Source organism: Anguilla anguilla, chromosome 9 (assembly GCF_013347855.1).
Source record: "Anguilla anguilla isolate fAngAng1 chromosome 9, fAngAng1.pri, whole genome shotgun sequence".
In the NCBI taxonomy this organism is placed as follows: Eukaryota; Metazoa; Chordata; class Actinopteri; order Anguilliformes; family Anguillidae; genus Anguilla; species Anguilla anguilla.
In genome coordinates this window covers 43,400,550-43,419,171 of record NC_049209.1, presented here as the reverse complement: position 1 = coordinate 43,419,171, position 18,622 = coordinate 43,400,550, and the positions used below count along the sequence as shown (strand labels likewise).

General features: G+C 50.6%; 1 protein-coding gene across 5 annotated transcripts in view; it reads left to right on the top strand.

Moving 5' to 3' along the window:
• abr (ABR activator of RhoGEF and GTPase) overlaps window positions 1–18,622 on the top strand; it is a 171,956-nt gene that overhangs the window by 102,369 nt on the left and 50,965 nt on the right. For 3 of the 5 annotated variants that reach the window (XM_035433222.1, XM_035433224.1, XM_035433226.1), the window contains 5 exons: window positions 5,481–5,649; window positions 8,339–8,461; window positions 8,668–8,743; window positions 9,316–9,420; window positions 13,153–13,227. In XM_035433222.1, coding sequence (XP_035289113.1) covers window positions 5,481–5,649; window positions 8,339–8,461; window positions 8,668–8,743; window positions 9,316–9,420; window positions 13,153–13,227 — 548 coding nt within the window. The remainder of the gene's footprint in view (window positions 1–5,480; window positions 5,650–8,338; window positions 8,462–8,667; window positions 8,744–9,315; window positions 9,421–13,152; window positions 13,228–18,622) is intronic. The other 2 variants (XM_035433223.1, XM_035433227.1) reach the window with 1 other exon arrangement.

Here is an 18,622-nt window from a genome sequence, read left to right as displayed (position 1 = left end):
GCCCTAAATTTCTCTCTGCGACACCAGCCACTCCCCCCCCACCCACTCTTATGTGGATCACATTAATAACTCACTCTTCCTCCCACAGCCAGATTAACCATTTGAAGAGTCGGTTTTTTGGAATGTTTTTTTCAGAATTCTGAAGTCAGTGTTCTAGAATGCTGACTCATTGCTATCAGTGGCCAGTAGTGATTGTGACATCAGCATTAGAATGTTCAGTTAAGAACATTCTAATCACGTATTCGTGATCTTGCACCTTTAAGGGTTGAACGGTCGGCCGCGAGCGCTGATTTTTATCGCACGTCGCGGTTCACCGCGCTACGGTTTCCCCATTATCGCGGAGTGAATCAGTAAGCCCCCCCCCCCCGACCCCACTGCATCTGTTCTCTTGGGCTTGATTGTTTTCTTAGGGGAAGAAAAAAAGAGAAAAGGATGAGGCTCATTTTGCTGCGCTGCCAGAGTGTGTTGTGCAGCGTTTCGCGTTGATGAGAGCAATTAATTGCCGCCGTTGACTCCAATCAACTTGTCCTCTCTCAAATGAGCGCGCTTCCGATTTCCTGCGGAGATTGCATCGGAAGGCTGTTCGCTTTGCAGATTTTCTTTTTAACCGTAAATTGAAGTGGTGTAAAAAAAGGTTTTTTTTTTTTTTTATTTGCTTATGTAATGCATTGAGTTTGTAAGGTCATTTGAATAAACTAAAATTGTGTGAACAGTGGGGGAAAAGAACGTGCTTAAAATTCATCAATTAGTGTTAAGTGCAAGCAAACATTTGCTTAAACCCGTTAATCAGCATTAAGGATAAGCCATCACTTAATTAAATTAATGAATCAGTGTTCAGGAGGAACTGTGATGTAAGTGGTGCGCAGGGCTATTTTGTACATTTTTCTACCTTAAGCTTTCAGTGAGTGTTCTAGAACTCCATTGCTTTAAATTGCCATCAGCATTAGAACTTTCAGTTTAGAACATTCTAATCGCATATTTGTGACCTTTCACCCTAAAGGGTTAAAGAGCCTCCCATGTTCCTTGACTATGATGCTGATGAATATTCTCCATGCACCGATAGTGGTGCTGCACAGATGTATTGGGAATCATGTGCATGCTTTGCATTGCAGGGGAACACAAACAGCACTGAATCATGTACTGTAAGAGCTGTAAACCCACAACAAACCACCCCAATAACATCCTGGGTGCTGAGCACATTTTTCTCTAAAATTAAACCGCTCAAGACGCCACTTAGGGACACAGTTTGTTTTGCCATCTTCCCGTCACCGAAATCGTCGTATAAAATGGAATCCGAGCTGTGCTGTGACAGGGCGCAGATGAAGTGTTTCAATTCGAGAAAAATTCCCCTGGCGGCCCTCATCTGTCCCGCCATTCTTATACCGCTGTCCGTGAGATCAGATGAGTCCACGTTTGAGCTATGGGAGGGAACACCAGGCGAAGGTTTTTTGCGCTACTTGCTTCCCAGTTTGTAAACCGGCGCGGCGAATCTTCAGACGGGAAGCTTCCGTTTGCCTCGCGCTGTCGGAGGAGCTCGGTGCATAAATCATCACGTTATTTTTCGTCCGCGGTACTTACCGCTTTATCTCCGCTGTCCCTGCCGCATTAACTCCGCTAGGGAAAAGGCGTAATTAAAATGCCGATTCCCGCCGATTCCAAACACAGCCGCATTAATACCATTAATGTATTAAAACCTTAATCCGATTCCGACGTGGTTTTTTAATTATTACATTAAAAGGTGCGCTGTCAGTCATTGCGGATTGTGTTGTCCTGGGGTTGACGCTACGCTTGAAAGCCATCGTAATTTCTTCTCCTCAGTTCATTTAGTTGATGCAGACAACATGAATATATAAGCAATTATAATTTATCCGGATTACATTTATTATAACTTTATTGTAACAACAATAAACTTGGTTAATTACCATGGCTGTCAATAAAAAAATGTTTGCGACTCAGTAATTGTCAGCAATTGGTCGCGGTGGGCGTACGAGTCGGCAGTCGACTCCGGTTTCCTTCAAGATGGGCTGTAACCAAGACAACGGCCATTAAGCCAATCAGGAAGCCAGCCTTGCTTGTCGCGCGTGGAGATTCCCGACAGCGGCCGGCGTGAGATGAGGCACAAATGAGCGTGTGCGATGGAGGCAGGACCGAGGCTCATTAAGCGGGACTGGAGTGGATGGGTAGACTTTAGTCGGGGGGAGCCGAGAGATCCTCTGTGGGAATACATTAAAGAACCTCTCCAGCGTTCTGAGAACCGAGCGCGGCCAATCACACGCGCCTTGCCCGCCTCCTCAAAGGAAATGCGTCTTATGAACCCAGTTCACACTGTTAATTACTTTGCTCACTGCATTGCAAGCAGCATATTAAGAGAATGCAAGTTGTTCTGCACGTTATGTTTCTTACAGACAACTTGAATCTAAAAAATGTAAATCTCTGGAATAACAAAGACTGCCTTTAGTACCAGTGCATTGCAGTTTGGTCATATATGGTCCGTGTGGTTTGTCTGCAGTTCATTGAAGGTAAACCCTCAACAAGTTTAGTCCAGTGTAACTGTAGCTGTGGAAGTTTAGGGTTTTTTTGTTTTTGTTTAATTCACCCTGGGGTTGATTGTGGTGACGCTGCAGCTGTGTTTAGTCCTAATGTTTGTCCTCATGGGTGGTCCGAGCGGGCGGGGCCCGTGCCGACTTCAGCCTGCGGATAAAAAGAAACGAAGAGGGATCCGTTCGCCCGCCACGGCCGAGCGCGAAATGGAGAGCGCGATAAACTGCCGCCGAAGAACAGCGGGAAAGCGAACGTACCGTCTGAGATTCGGAGGAACCGCCTCCTGCAACCGCAGCACCCCTCCCCCCCCGCCGCTCGCTTGGGACACGAACCGTTAACGGAAAAGTGATCGTGCCGCCGCACGTTACCGAGTGCTATGCTGCTTTTACCAGCCGTCGCCGTTTTGGGAGGCGGGAGCGGGACCGCGCCTGTGTCTGACCGGCGGTGTGGAGGTCGGGACGCCCCGTGAGAAGTTTCCCCTGCGCGGGCTGAGAGACGAGCCCGTCTGGGGCCGGTCAGCGGGGCAGGAACAAAATTAAATACTGAACCCCATTCGTATTCATAGAATGTTTTTCTCTCCAGCTGTCTCTAGATAATAAGGCCCCCACCTCCTCTCCCTCTCTCCCCCTCTCCCCCTCTCCTGCTCCCCGTCTCTCTCTGATCTCATCTGGTCTGGGCAAATTTCTGTTTTATTTCCTCAAACAGGCAGTAAAGCCAGGCTATTATTATGCTTATACCCGAGCCTAATGAAAGCACATGGGGGGGGGGGGTGTTTTCAAAGGTGATCATAAAAGCTGTATAATGAGAGTGATGGAATATGAAAGGCCTGTGGGGCAGTGTGGCAGGATTTGGCATTTTCCACTGGGAGCGTGTGTGTGTGTGTGTGTCTGTGTGTGTGTGCGTGCGTGTGTGTGCACGCACATGTGGGTGAGTACCCACCTATCCCCCATAACTTCCCTAACTCCACCCCAGCCCCAACCCCCACCTACCTGAACATGGAAATGGCCTGCTGTATATTCAGTAACTTTAAGTAAGTATATCGTGTATGAAACCGCACATAGAGTAGACTCCCAGTTTAAAGCAGAAAGAAGGGAACGTGGTACCTCAGCCCTTCAGATGAATGACTTGAGTAGGGCTGGCCTGCATGTTTAATGCCTGTTTACACAGTGAGAATTTACAGGCCTACAAATGACAGAGAGACTGGTCTATGACTGCCTCCTTCATGACAGTACCAGCGTGGTCAAGATAAATTCCAGATGCCAGCACTGTCATTGCTGGGCTGATGAGTCCTAATTAAAGCTTACAGTCGGTAAAGCACCTGTCTGGATGGTGGTGAATCTGCCTTTGTCAGAAATGCTGCTCGGAGTGAGTATCACTGCGAGCCATAAAAGGTATAAACGGCCTTTCAGTCAGAGGATGAGATCGGATGTCTTATAAAACGAACCACCTGCCACCTGCTTTCCAGTGAGGCTTGCTTTATGAAACTGGGGTTTTCCTTCTCAAAGCTTTGCTTGGCAAGGAGCAAGGAGGATTTCCCCTTCCCCTGTGTTTTCCCACACCAGAATTTGTCACTAAATCGATACTCGCAGTCCGTTTCGGGCACCATTTTCCCCTCCAAATCACTGTGGCAGGTTTCTGTTTCTTCTCTTGAAGAGTTGAAAGCGTTGCGTTTTATTTCTTTCTTGGGGGAGGAAAGCCGCGAGCTGGCTGGGGGTGTTTCCCGCTAACACGATTCAGGGCCGAACTGAAAATGGCCAAGACTTGTAAAGGTTATTTATATTCTTGGCTGACGGTCCTTATTGTCGTGGGCCATAGCGTACTGCTTCTTCATTGTCTTAAGATATTGCCTCCTCATCTCTCTTAACCCCTTGTGGGGAGGTCTGGACATTAATGCTGGATATTGCCCTTCAATGTGGTCTGATCGCAGTGCATGAGGAATTCCATCAGTGGTTCTCGACCCCGTTCCTGGAGATCTCCCATCCTGTAGATTGTCATTTCAACCCTAATTTGGCACACCTGATTCTGCTAATTAGCAGCTCAGTGAGACCTTTAGCTGTTGAATGGGGTGCGCTTTGTTAGGGCTGGATCTCCAGGAACAGGGTGGGGGAACCACTTCCATGCATCATTATAATGTGAGCTAAACAGGCCGTTAATCTGAACCACATGACCCAGTATTTCTGAAAATGATAAATAGCAAAAATTTCTGAGATAAATAGCACTGCTTGTCTCCCCTTTCCTTTTGGTGCACCTTCGCGTGGAGCCGTTACAGATACGCTCCCCAACGACAGTATTTTGCAGTGACGTTGTCATAGGATACTGCTGTAAATGCAATAATATATTTGAACCGGTGTGTTCTGTCGTGTGATTGAATTGCTGCTGACCCCAGAACTTTAGCTCTGAACTCATAGCCTAGATTGTGTTTGTCTGTAAATTTATGGGGGAAATTGCTTGGCGCAGCTGCTAGATTCCGATTGAGAGAACATCCTGATGGTTCTTCCTGATGGTCTTTTTATGCAACCTGATTCTGAGAAACCACCTCTCAAAAAAAAAACACACAGCAAATTATGCTCATTACGTGCAGATCTGGCATAAGCCTTGGAAACTTAAATATTTAATGATTTTGTTCATTTTCAGCAATGTGTGAGCAAGACTGTTATACCTAGTCTGTTAAGTCAATCCTGGCGGTGGTTTTTTAATGAGTGTGAACAGGCACACGTGCCCGGCACTGGCTGTGGGGGCCAGGTTTTGCCTCCAGCCTGTAATGGGTACTGTTGACCTCTAGTGAAGTTGGACCAGTGAAAACCCTATGGAATGTGGGCGTGGCCATGCCTGTCTGTCGCTGTCTTGACGAGAGGACTGACCTTCCTGTTAGGGTTCCTGTTTTTCCAGACCCCGCCCCCCCTAACCGCCCCGGCCCCTCCCTGTCCCCGCCTCTCCAGGAAGCACCAGCAGTACGACTGCAAGTGGTACATCCCGCTGGCCGACCTGACCTTCCAGACGCTGGACGACTCGGACTCCTGCCCCCACGTCCAGACCATGCCCGAGCACGAGATCGAGGAGATGAAGACGAAGATCTCCGCCATCAAGAGCGAGATCCAGAAGGAGAAGGTGAGCCCCGCCCCCTGTTCCCGGCGACAGCCTACCCGTGACCCCCCTGGCCACTTTGGCCCACCCCCTACCCCCCAAGCGCCGAGGGTTAAGGGCTCCCGCTTATGTGTCCCATTGGTCAGTAGTGAAGCTCCGCCCCTGGGAGGGGCCAGGAAGGTGTGACACGCCCTTGGCCGTGCCTCCCCGGGGTCGGGGTCACTATAGAGCAGCACCAGTTCCAGTAAAGAGCTCTGGAGGAAATGGCGGCGCCCACTAATTCCCAGCCAAAATCTGCCGTGCCGGGCCAGGGTCCAGGTCCCCACGCCCCGACCAACTACTTCCTGGGGGAACGCCCTGTCTGGCTCCCGCACTGCATGCTGGGATGCCTCTAGCCATGCTCCAGTTGGAAGGGTGTTTTTTTTTTCCCCTTCCCCTGTGTTATGTATGACATGAAAAGCTCTGTTATTGGCTCTGGGCCTCTTGCCCCTCATGCTGCTGCTGCTGTTGTTGTTGTCGGAAGCTTCCCTGTGGGAGTATCCCTGATCTAGAGCTGATATGGAGTGGAAATTGTATTTTTTTGGGGGGGGGGCAAGGGGGGGTGACTCACGCTCCCGGAAAACAACGGAAGCTTCCACGCTGATTAAGGCTCGAGAGGGCGGTGCTCCGATAGCCATCCGCTCCAGAAGTGACCGTATAAACAGCGTCGTGATTGGCCGGTTGTGTTGTGGAGCCTGACAGGACTAATCCCCGCCCCGCTGCCGGTTCTCCCCTCTCCGTGATTAAACTGCGCAGCTCCGACTTTTAAATTCAGATGAACACAAAGCCGCTGATGTCCTGGAGTGAACTCGCTGGCTTCCCGATGACAGCCAGAACGAGGGTGTGGGGGGGGGGGGAGCATGCGTCCCTTATAACTGCCCCCCCCCCCCCCTTCCTCCCCTGCAATCTGTCTGGAAATGAGATTTCTAATTTTCTTAAACGATTCAGTCGTGATCATTAACTCTGGGGGGGCCGGGGGCCGGGGGTGGGGGGGGGGGAGGGGGACGGCCCCAGGCTGGCATTGTGAGGACCGCGGGAGCGTGACCCAATCAGAGGAGGAGAAGGCGGCGCTGATTAAAATGACAGTCGCCGCCTGCAGATATTACCGCTAAATGGCTTTCGGCCTCCCGCCAGCTCAGGATTCTTTTCTCGGGGACGTTTTCGACACTTTCTCCTCTTCAGTTCGGCGCCGTTTACGCCTGAAGGAAACGGGCGGTGTGTTTAGAGGGCGGGGTGAAAATGTTCCTGTCATTAGCGGGGTTAGCGGCCGTGCCTGCAGCCCTCGCCGCTGCGACCCAAAATGGCCCCGGAGGACCGCCTCTGTGCGTAGCACAGTTCACTTTTAGCACAGTGCACGTTGCCGCTGGCGACAATTAGGAACACACATTCATTTTATGTTCTTCGGACGTCTACGACTGTTATCTGAGAACGTAACGAGTTTACCTCATAATTGTCATTTTTCTTCCTGTTCTTAATGAGGGTTGTTTGCTTTAGCCTTTGATAGAAAGTATAAGGTTAGTTTAATGGGCTTTTTTGTGTCAAATTCAACTTTACCAAAGAACTGACATCATTTTTGTTAGCGTGTTTTATATTAGATTCACACCCATGCTTAATGAACTAGGCTGTTTAAAGGAGATGGGTGGTGTGCTAATTTATCTAATCCCCTACCATTTAATACTGGTTTCCTTCAGACAAGATATTCAATTAAAACCTAGGTGTAAAGATGAAATGGCAGTTTTGTTTTTAGAGGGTGTACAGCAGTAATTAATGAAGGAATTCTAGTTTTTTCATCTGCATTTTTGGACTCTGTTTATATATTAGTTTATAATGAACTGCATATATTTCCCTTGGTGTATGTCTATCAAGCACACTGCAAAAGTGCAAAATCTTGAAATGTGCACTCATTCAAAATTTGGTGGGTTCATAATTGGCAGATTTATCCATGCATGCTTAAAAAAAATCTAACACAGAATGTTGGCCAAGAATATACATTTCAGATGAAAATCTGAATCCTCTAGCCCTTCCAGAGTGTGTAGTATTGTGGTTATAAATTATAGTACTATGATAGTACTGTAGCACTGTGGGTTTTGAATGATAGTACTGTAGCACTGTGGTTTTAAATGGTAGTGCTGTAGCACTGGTTTTAAATGGTAATATCGTAGTACTGTGGTTTTAAATGGTAGTGCTGTAGCACTGGTTTTAAATGGTAATATCGTAGTACTGTGGTTTTAAATGATAGTACTGTAGCACTGTGGGTTTTAAATGGTAGTACTGTAGCACTGGTTTTAAATGGTAATAATGTAGCACTGTGGTTTTACGTGGTAGTACTGTAGCACTGGTTGTCAATGATAGTACTGTGGTATTGTGGTTTTAAACGATAGTACTGTGATACTACTGAAGTACTGTGGTTTTAAGTGACAGATTTGACTGCCGTTCGTTGATGCGGCTGGAAACTGAAAACTGTATTTTTCGCTGATGGCTTTCCTCCTGCTCTGTTATCGAGCGCCGTCTGTGGTTTCACTGCGTTTAACTGTTGCCCTGGGAGCGCTGAACGAGCTGCTTCGTGTTTCTCACGACCTGTGGAAACACCGTTTACAAGCGACCGAACGTCAAATTCAGCATCTGTCTTTCTGTCTTCCTCTCTCTCTCTCTCTTGCGTTGTGTGTGCGCTCAGAAGGCTGTGAAGGGCCAAAGCCGAGCGCTGGACCGTTTGAGGAAGAAGATGAACGAGCAGGAGTCCTGCTTGCTGTTACACTCCCCCACCATCCCCTTCCGCATCCACAACAAGCACGGCAAGGTACAGACTGCGGTTACCTGCTTAAGGCCACGATGAGGGAACACCCCCTCCATCTTCTCGTTTTATTGATGTTTACCGCTCTGTCCACCAGAGGGAGCCGCTGTTCTTCCGAATTGAAGTTTCAGTGCGTTTGACTTTCCAGGAGTGTAAGCAAAGCTGGCCACAAGCCCTGTCTCTAAATGCTTCTCGTCTTTTTTGTCCCCCAGAGCTATCAGTTCCTACTGTCCTCAGATTATGAGAGATCAGAATGGAGGGAAGCCATTCAGAAGCTTCAGAAGAAAGGTAGGGGTCTGCCCACCCACATCGCAGGGGCCTAACTGCCGAGGACCAACCTGTATTCCACAAACACACACACTCATACACACACACACACACACACACACATACACGTACACACGCTCATACACACTCACACACACATACACACACTCATATACACACACACACACGTGCACACACGTGCACACACGCACGCACACGCACTCATACACACACACACACACACACACACACACATGTACACACACACACACACACTCATACAAATAAGATCTCAAAGCTCATGCTTTTGAAGGCCTTGCACAGATACATCTGACTCACTGCAGGTGCCTTGAAATCAAGTGCTTTCCCTGATATTTAATAGTGAGATAATTGTGTAATTTGAAATGTATCTTTAGTGGGCATTTGCATTGCTTACAGCATGTATTTATGCACTCAAATGAGCGAAAAGGAGCATTGCATTTTAGACATTATTTTTGGTGAAAGTAGCCTGTGTAAAGGGTGAACTTTAACTGGTGTTGTAATGAATTCCAGCCAGTGATGCCTTCATTTTTTGTTTGTGACTGTGCCCGCAGATCTCCAGGCCTGTGTGCTGAGCTCTGTGGAGCTCCAGGTGTTGACCGGCTCCTGCTTCAAGCTGAGAACTGTCCACAACATCCCCGTTACCAGTAACAAAGACGGTGAGTACCGGCACTTTCAGCTGCAGTGCCTCGAGAGACCACTAGGGGGAGGCAGCAACTAAGAGGCAAGCTGACTTTAGCCAAGCGAAAGGACGGAAGCAATATCATCTTGCGGTTGCTTTTATGTTTAATGAACGATTGCAAAACTTGTGCTATTCATATAATATTTATTACTTTTATTTTGCCTTTGTTTAACGAAGGAGGGCAGCTGAGAACTCGGTTCCTCGTCGCAGTGACAGCCAGTTGAAAGGAGGAAGGGAATGTTAGTGAGTGCGCAGCCAGCGAACTGTGGGGCGAGTGATTAAGTGGCCAGATGTGGGGGGCCAGTTTAGAAATTTGACACTGGGGTTAATACCACAGGGTTAGTGGTTAATACCCAAAGTATTCCGGTAAGTTCTCTAGGATGTTTAATGACTGCAGTGAGTCCGGACCCTCGTTCACTGTAGCATCCAAAGAACGACATGTACTGCCTCACAGTTACCTGTCATTAAACTAGGGCATTGGGGTTCACCGGGTTCACTGGGAAAGGCGCCCCCTACTGGTTCACACACCACCACATCTATAACCTCCTTTTTACCAGGTGTCCCATTCACATAGTAACCAAACCCACATTTGATGTTTGGTATGAAGCGCCATAGGGTGCTCTGGCTGTTTGACCTGTCCAAAATGAATAGAATTTCCCCCAGTTTTAATCAGTATATTAGCATTAAATAAGTGATCGATTTTCATTCTGTTTTCTGCAGTTGCAGTCCTAACTCGTAACAAGCGACTTAAAAAAAATCTCTGGAACTGAAACATGAATCCTTGCAAATGCGCCTTGTGCCTTTCCCAGCGAAACACTTTCACAACAATCCGGGCTGCAATCTGGTTCTAATATGCGGGGAACTTTGTGCCCACGTATTCCTTACTCCTTTTCGGGGACCCAGAACAGTTTTACTTTTTCTGCTGTTGCGTTTGCGGCGTACTCGATATTTGATTGTTTTGATTTTTGTGACATACGACCATCTGGCGCTCCACCGCGCTCCTGTAGAACAAACAAGCCGAATAAAAAAAAACAGGAAATTCCAGAGCAGCCACCGAATAGCCAGCGTTATAGGATAAGCCCCTACAGGTGTCCCTGCTCCGCGGAGATCTACGGAGACCTGCGTCTCAGCGTGCCTTGTTTAGTTCAGGAGGTTTATTAAACTATTTCCTATTTCCCCTCCGTCTTATGACCAAAGGAGGGTTTTTAAATAAATGGCTGTTTCCCATCTTGCGTGCGGAGAAAGGAAGAGTGACAGACAGATCTTGCTGCCTTTTTCACGGTGACTCTTGTTACATCAAGGATAAAACGACATTCAGATGTTTGCTGGAAAGGTTGAGCTCATTAGAACACGACCTTGTCTTTGTGGAGCAATCATAAGGCTTTGTGACATCATCTTATCTGTGCAAATGCAGCTATTTCTGTTCTACATGCATGACATAGTTTGACCTGGGCGGTTCCACAGCATCCAGGGCAAGGCATTGTTTTAAGTTGCCTTTTGAATGAAAGTGGCTCCCCCTGGTGGCAGTTCGGCAAAAACATGCACATCAGCGGATTCTGAAGCCCTGATGTTGCTTCATGCTGACGTGAGCTGGCGGCTACAGGTTTAAGTGTAAGAAGGTGCTTTAAGTGCCCGTTTTACTCCGCTTTGCTGATTTGTGCGACTTGCTTAACTGAATCTGAGAGCTTGTTCCTCTACCCAGTTTCTGCCCCATATTTCACTCTCTCTGCCCCCCCCCCCCCCCCGCCTCCCTTTCCTTGGCCTTGGTAAACCACAGGGGGTATGAAATAGAGACCAGCTGTGGAAGGAATGCCACCCCCACTGCAGGCAACAAAAGCCCCCCCCCCCAGTTCCCATACCTGCCATTGCCTTAACCCTTTTTGGAATGTTTTTGTCAACATTCTAAGTCAGTGTTCTGGAACACCATTGCCTTCAGTTGCCAGTAGCGATTGTGACATCAGCAATAGAATGTTCGGTTAAGAACATTCTAATGGCATGTTTGTGATGTCACGCTTTAAATGGTTAAATCCATTCCACCCAGACGGGGGTCCTCAGAGGGTCTCCCCTCTCTGGGACAGCGAGGGTCCCTTTGTGACCCCCGCGCGCGGCTGCGTCTGAGGGGCCTCGCTCTGAGCTCGGCCTGGTGAAATACGCTCCGGCTGTTACCCTTCGCGCTCCCGGTGTTGACGTTCTGAAGGAGCTCTCCTTCCTCCTCCGCTCCGTTGATGAGCACCGGCTGGGACGTCCCCCCCGGGGCCCGGGTCCATCTGGAACCCCGCGTGCGCGCTCGCTCCTGGTTCTCATCCCCGGTCACGCTCCCCGCTTATCCCCCCGGATCGCCGCCGTCTCCAGGCAGCCGGACGCCGGTCGGGTGGGCTAAAGCGACCTGGAAACAATTCCGCTCCGGTTACAGGGCTCTGACCCCCCCCCCCCCCCCCGTTCTTTCGGGTTATTCAGCAGGAAGCGCGTAATCCAAGGTGGCTTTTCGACATGGTCCAGCGGGCCTGTCTGTCGTGGAAGGGTAAACACCTCTGTGTTTGGGGGTGGGGGGAGGGGCCCACCCAGGTGCAGCATCTTCGAGCGGGGGGATGCAGAGCGCCCGTCAGAGAGACTCCCGGGACGTTGTGAGTGTAGAGGGGAAGCGTTTACCCAAACTGATTACACAGCTGTGCGCGTTTTCCACGCTTGGGTAACTGGGACAGCGCAGTCGCCGCAGAGACGTCGGGGGCAACTGAGGAAACTGGGCCAAAGGGCTGATGGGAGCCGGGGGTTGCCGTGGTGAGGTGCGCCCCCGCCTGGTACCCCGGGCACGCCCCTGCCAAGGGCCAGGGTCAACCTGCGGGCCCGAAGCCTCGGCTGGCTGCGGACGCTTCAGCGAGAGCCGGGCGTAAGGAGGGGAGGGGGCCGTCTGAATAAATTACACAGATAAAGAGCAGACTTCAGAGAAGCTCCAGGTCTGATGTGCATTACTGACTCAGGAACGAGGCGGCAGGAGGGAAGGCCACCCACGCTGGGGGGCGGGACTAGTCCCGCTTAGTCTGAGACGACCTCACGCGGCTCCCACGCTCCCCGGGTCGGCCAGTGAGGGGGAGGGCCCTGCCTTCAGACCGCCGTAATGACAGAAGCCACGTTGACAGCGGTTAGAAGGGAAAGTCGCGGTGTAAAGCATTCTGGGATTCGTAGGCCTTCCTCCTGTTCGCCAGGGGCTGGTCTCCATTAGCAGGGACCAGCAGTAGGGTTTAACCCTTTAAGGTGTAAGATCACAAATTATGATGTTCTTAACTGAACATTCTAATGATGATGTCACTATAAGTACTGGTAATGGAAAGCAATGGAGTTCTAGAACACTGACTCGTGAAATGATGAAAAAACCCACTCTTCAAAGGGTAGAGTACCGATGATATAACTGAAAGGAGATTTTGGGTGTCTGCTGCCATCAGAGGCCCCTACGTCTTTATTTCCTCACTTCCTGTTCCTGCATGGGTTGGTGGGGAAGGTTGAGGGGGTGAGATTACTGACACGAGAAATGAGAAAAGGGGGAAAAGATGAATTCTTGAACACGGTTCATGTACTCTTTGTTTGGTCAGCACTGAGAACAGGAAAAAGACAATGTGAGCTGTTGTACAGACAGCTGTCCTAGTTGTCCCTCACTGGTGATCGCTGTTAAGTTAAGGGCTGTTTTCTTTTGTCCTGCTCCCCTGTATTGCAGATGAAGAAACTCCCGGGCTCTATGGCTTCCTCCATGTGATCGTGCACTCAGCCAAGGGCTTCAAAGAGTCGGCCAGTAAGTGCTTCTGCTCTGTACTCCGCAGGCTGTGCAGAGCGCCTTCTTCCACAGCACAGGGGGGGCCGCTGGCGTGGAGTGGGAGTGTGTGTGCTGTGGAGGTGCTTCTGTGTGTGTGTGCTGTGGAGGTGCTTCTCTGTGTGTGTCTGTGGTCTGTGTGTGTACGCTAGTGTTTTTGCGCTTGCCCTTGCTTGCGTGTGTGCACTTGTACATTTGTGTGTGTGTGTGTGTGTGTGTAGGTGTCTGTCTGTGGTGTGTGTCTGTCCGTTATGTGTGTGTGTGTGTGTGTCTGTCTGTGGTTTGTGTGTGTGTCTGTGTGTGTGTGTCTGTCTGTCTGTGGTTTGTGTGTGTGTGTGTGTGTGTGTGTGTGTGTGTCTGTGGTTTCTCTCACTCTCGAATGTCAGCTTTCTGTGGTGAGCACAGCACAGGCTGGCTGTGTAGAAGCTCAGCAGAGGAGAGCAGGCTCAGGTTTCCTCCATGACAGATACTAACCCCCCCACAGTCAGGCCCCCTCAGCAGGCTGGAGCACCTCAGGCCCCGCCTCCCCCAGGCCACGCCTCCCCCAGGCCCCGCCTCCCCCAGGCCCTGGCTCTGATGAATAAACATCGACAGACCTTCCCGCTGGAGTTCTGCGTACCCGTAACCAAATTCCTCCGGGTCCTTCCGAGCCGCGGGACCCCGGGTCAGCCCGTTCGTAAAAAGCGCTAAGAGGAATCGAGCGGAGCACTCCGCGCGGGCACCCTGGGGACGGACGGAGTTACATCACTCCGCACCGCAGGTGTAGCTCATGTGCCCTTATCGGAAACAGCCCCCCCTCCCCCCTTCCGTGGTTTCCACGGTTTCCATTGCGTCAAAGGACGTGACGCGGCCTTCGTTTGGGTGTTTGTTTTAATCAGGGGGGAAAATAAACGCTGAGGCCGCGCGCGCTCTTTGAGGTCACGTGCGATTGGACGGCCCCGACCTCGCTGCCGTCCGCGCGTCCCGCGTTGCGTAAGCTGAGGTAATCGGAGCCCCCGCGCCCCGCCGGGTCCTGCTCCCGTTTCCGATCGGAAGAGCTCTCGGCCCGACGCGCCGCCGCGGCGTCGCCGATTCACGGCTTACGTAAGCGCTTTGGAGCTCGGAGTTCTCAGACACGAAACTAATTTATACATTATTTACACACGTACATAAGTTCTACATTGTGGAATTGTACAGAACGCTTGTTTTCTGCAGGCGTGGTTGTGTTTACCCCTGGGAATGGCGGCTGAACGCTGTTCTCTGTCAGATGAAAACATGGCTCCATATCCTGTGTGTACCCCTGTGTGGTGTTGAGCTCCAGGCGTTTTCTCTGTGGTGTAGGCCCGCTTTCCTAAGGCCCTTTCCAGCTAGCATGATGGAGCTGTGGCGTCAGTCTCTTAACCGTCCCGTTTCACGCTCCCTCTGAGGCTTTTGGGGACCCCCCACGCGCCCCACGCACCTCCCTCCAGTAGCGGTAGCACATCGTAGCCGGCCGCTAACGTGCTAACGTTTTGCGCGTCGTCGGCTGTCTGACCCGCCAGCGACGGTCTGGTCTGCTTCGCTAATCGTGCGCCGCGACGCGCTGCCGCTCTCCCTGTCCGCTCCGCAAACCGCCAGGCCTGCTGGGACTCAGCGGAACCTTCCGGAAAGGGACGCTGCGCCCAGGGCCTGCTCTGATTCCCTTTCTTGTTTTCTTTCCTTTTTCCTCTTCTGTCTTCAATATTCTGGCTCCCCCCGTTCCTCGGTCTCTGCTTTGCATATGGTTTGCATTTATTATTGATTCCGCGCTGCCTTTGAGGCATAGCGCTGTGCACCGCTCATCTGTCACCAGTTAGCCGTGTTTTGTGTGTGTGTGTGTGTGTGTGTGTACATATGTGTGTGTACGTGTGTGTGTATTTGTGTTTGTATGCATCTTTGTTTGCGTGTCTTTATGCATGTGTAAGTTTGTTTGTGTGTGTGTGTGTGTGCATTGTGCATATGTGAGTGTGAATTTGTGTGTGTGCGTCCAGAACGCCAGCGCTAACAGCATCAGTGATTACTCTCTTCTCCTGCAGTGCAGAGGAGTGATTAAAATCATTCTCCAGTGTGTTTTCTAGCTGGTGATTTATTATCTCGTTTATAGTTTGTTTAGTTTTATAGTTCTGTATATATTATGAATATATACAGCATGTGTAAGTATAATTGTAAAGAATTCCTTTTCTTCCTGTTTTTAATCTAATCCATTACTTGATGCATGCTTTTGAAATTATTACTTTTATTAAGTTTAACATTATTGGTTCCAACCAGATAATTCACTTTTTCTACATGAATTGAAATTCCATTTCTTCCTGGAGACATAATCAATCTTATAATATTTTCAGGGTCTGCATTTCAAACATATTCACTGGCAGCAGTCTTGGTATAGTTTATGGAAACTGGCAAACGTAATTATGCTTGTAAATAGCCACACAAGCAGTAAGACACAGAGACATGCACACACAAGCATACAGATACACACACATGCGCTTGCAGACATGCACACACGCATACACGCAGGCACGCACACACAAACACACACACACACGCACGCCCACACACAAACACACACACAAACACAAACATTCACATACACAAATGCACACTCGCACACAAATTCACACTCATACATGCACAATACACATACACACACACATACACGCACAGTGTCAGGACTGCAGGACTTTGCTGCATGCTTTGCTGGTTTGCTATGTAGGTTGGGCGACCCATTGGATGATTATGTTCACGCAGTCTGCAGTGTTTTTAAATTTGTGTCTGTTTGCTTTAAACGGTTAGCATGGTCTCAGTTAGTTGGCACCCCCCCCAGAAGGCTGTTTGAACCTTGGGCCAGGCCGGGCACGTCCCCGGCTCCTCCCCCTAGTCGTCAGGAAGTCAGGGGTCAAAAAACAGCACGGAAACTCGCATCCGGTATCAAGGGCCTGTCACTCACAGTGAGTGACAGCGCGGCGGCGCGCTAATAACCCGAGCAATCATCCCGCGATTGAGGGCAATTAGACGCGCTTCCCAGCTTAAGGGGGTCCGGGCCTGCCTGAGTCAGCCTCGAACCCTCCCCCCCCCCTGTGAGAGGCCTTCCGGGCCTTGATTAGCCCTCCGTAGCTACAGAAGCCGCAGAGGAGAGGAAAAAACAAACTTCCAGCCCGCCTGGCCAACGGACGCTATCCAATTAACCTCTGAGCAGGGTCCTGATGGACCCGGCAGGCTGTCTCTGGCGGTGCCCGGGAAGAAAGCATCCTGTAATTAACGGTCTTCAGGCAGCCGGACGGATCGTCTCCGCTTCCAGTTCCGAAGGGCAGGCCTCCGCCCGGGATGCTAACCCGCCAAACCCGCCGAACGCTGGCTAATACGGTCTCGGTCCCCCCGAGCTTCAGGTCCCCGGCACGTACAGCAAACTTACTTCACCTGAAACTTCTAAATGAAGTCGTGAAGCTGGAGGCTGAGAGCGAAGGTAATTTCCGCTCGTGGAATAAACATCATCGCTCACCGATCGCCGTGGCGCTCATGAGGCCATTCTAAATCTCTCTCCTGGAGGGAACTGTGAGGAGGAGTCTTGCCTAGAAGCGAACCGACTGTTTGAACTGGCCGACATTGCTATTGCTATATTTCTGTATGCGCTGCAAGGAATGATCCACGGCCCAGACAGAGGCTTTCTTTAGCTGTGATGTGGTGCTCGCAGGCACCAAACAGCAGTTTTGTGAAGTTTCACATGCGGTGTGGCGCTTCTGTGTTGCATTGTGTGAGCTGCCAAAATCGAAGGCTGATATTTATGTAGCTGCTGTGAGTCTGCTGCCCGCATTTGAGGGCTGTGATGGGCAGAAGCCTTTTGCGTTCTGCTGTGTGCCTTAATAATTTTCTGGAAGCAGTGTAAATTCTGCTCCATTATTTCTGGGGAGTGAACCAACCTGGAATATCCTTGAGATTGCCGTTTGATTAATGCGTGATGCCAGCAGGGGGCGCTGCACCGAACTGCTCACGAGTCAATTGAACAGTCGAGCACATTTCATTTTTGAATTGTGTAGTTGCTGGGGGGTATGCAAATGGCACTGGACCTAATACCTAAGGGCCCACTTTTTCCGGAAATAATAGGGAAAAAGCCATTGAAGGAGAAAAGCTTAATGAGACATAATGCAGTCCGTGACGGTCCTGGCTTTTCTCTGGGTGCTCGTGGCTAATGTTCTCTGACTCATCTGATAAAGCGCTAACCGCGCGCTAACAGATATCTCTGCGTAATGCGCTGCACCGGAGAGCCCGTCTGCGCATTAGCCTGCAGGCCAGCGTGCGCCTCAGCCCCGGTTTATTCCGGAGCCCTGGTAATTACACACAGGATGTAATTAGCGACAGAACGCCGTGTAGCGGCGGAAAGGCCCTTGACGGCGATCTCCGATGGAAGCGCACGCCGTCAGTTTCGTTTCGGGAAGCCGCTTGCGCCTCTCTTGGCCGCCAGAGCAGCTCTGCGGGGCGAGGGGGCCTGGCCCGGCCCGGCCCGCCACCAATCGCGGGACGGTCCCACGGGGGGGGGGGGGAGGGGTCAGGGGTCGCTGCTCGGGGCCATCCATCATCCTCGGCGTCCCGCCCACCAGGGAACTCCGGTCCCGGGACGAGGGGGCGTATCGATCCGGCGCGCAATTCATTCTAATGGCATGCATTAAAAAAGCACGTCTGCAAGCAAATGAGCGCATTAGTACCTGCCTGCTCACAGGTCCTGTCCGTGTTGGATTAGCAGGGCTTCTGCACAAAAAGGGGTCCAGGCCCCCGACTGTGCATGTGTAGCACGTGTAGCACGTGTAGCACGTGTAGAGGGTGTACATCAGCTAGTTCGCTAGTAAGCACGTTGAGGTACGTTCAGCTGAAGCCTTCTAGCAGGTTTTAGCTGACTGGTAACGCGAGTCTTTGAGCAAGCGAGAGGGCATGGGTTCAAATCTCACCTCACTGAGTTCTTCTCACTCGCTACACGTCTGTCCCAACATGAGTACAGAACCGGCAGCCCCCCCTGCCCTGCACAGAACACAGCAACAGCAATGCATGCCAACAGATTGCTTTCCTTTTGATTAGGAACTGTTTGTTCATGTGATTAGAGCTGACGGCACTTAAAATGTCCTCCCCATTAAAGTACATGGCAGTGTCGGCTGAGCTGAGGAGATCCTTCCCCACATCCTCAGGCTGGAAGTTGTTTAAGTGAGAGAGATGCCTGTTGTTCAATCTGCCTGCAGCACCGAATTTATTGAAGGGGGCTGTGTCATACTGAGTGAGACAGGACGGGCAATCGGGTATCGGTGAGGACCACGCCTGAATTTAAGAGCCGTGTCACCAACTCGCTGCGTTCCACCTGCGGGTCTCTGGAGTGGCTGCCTGTGGGAGGGCGAGT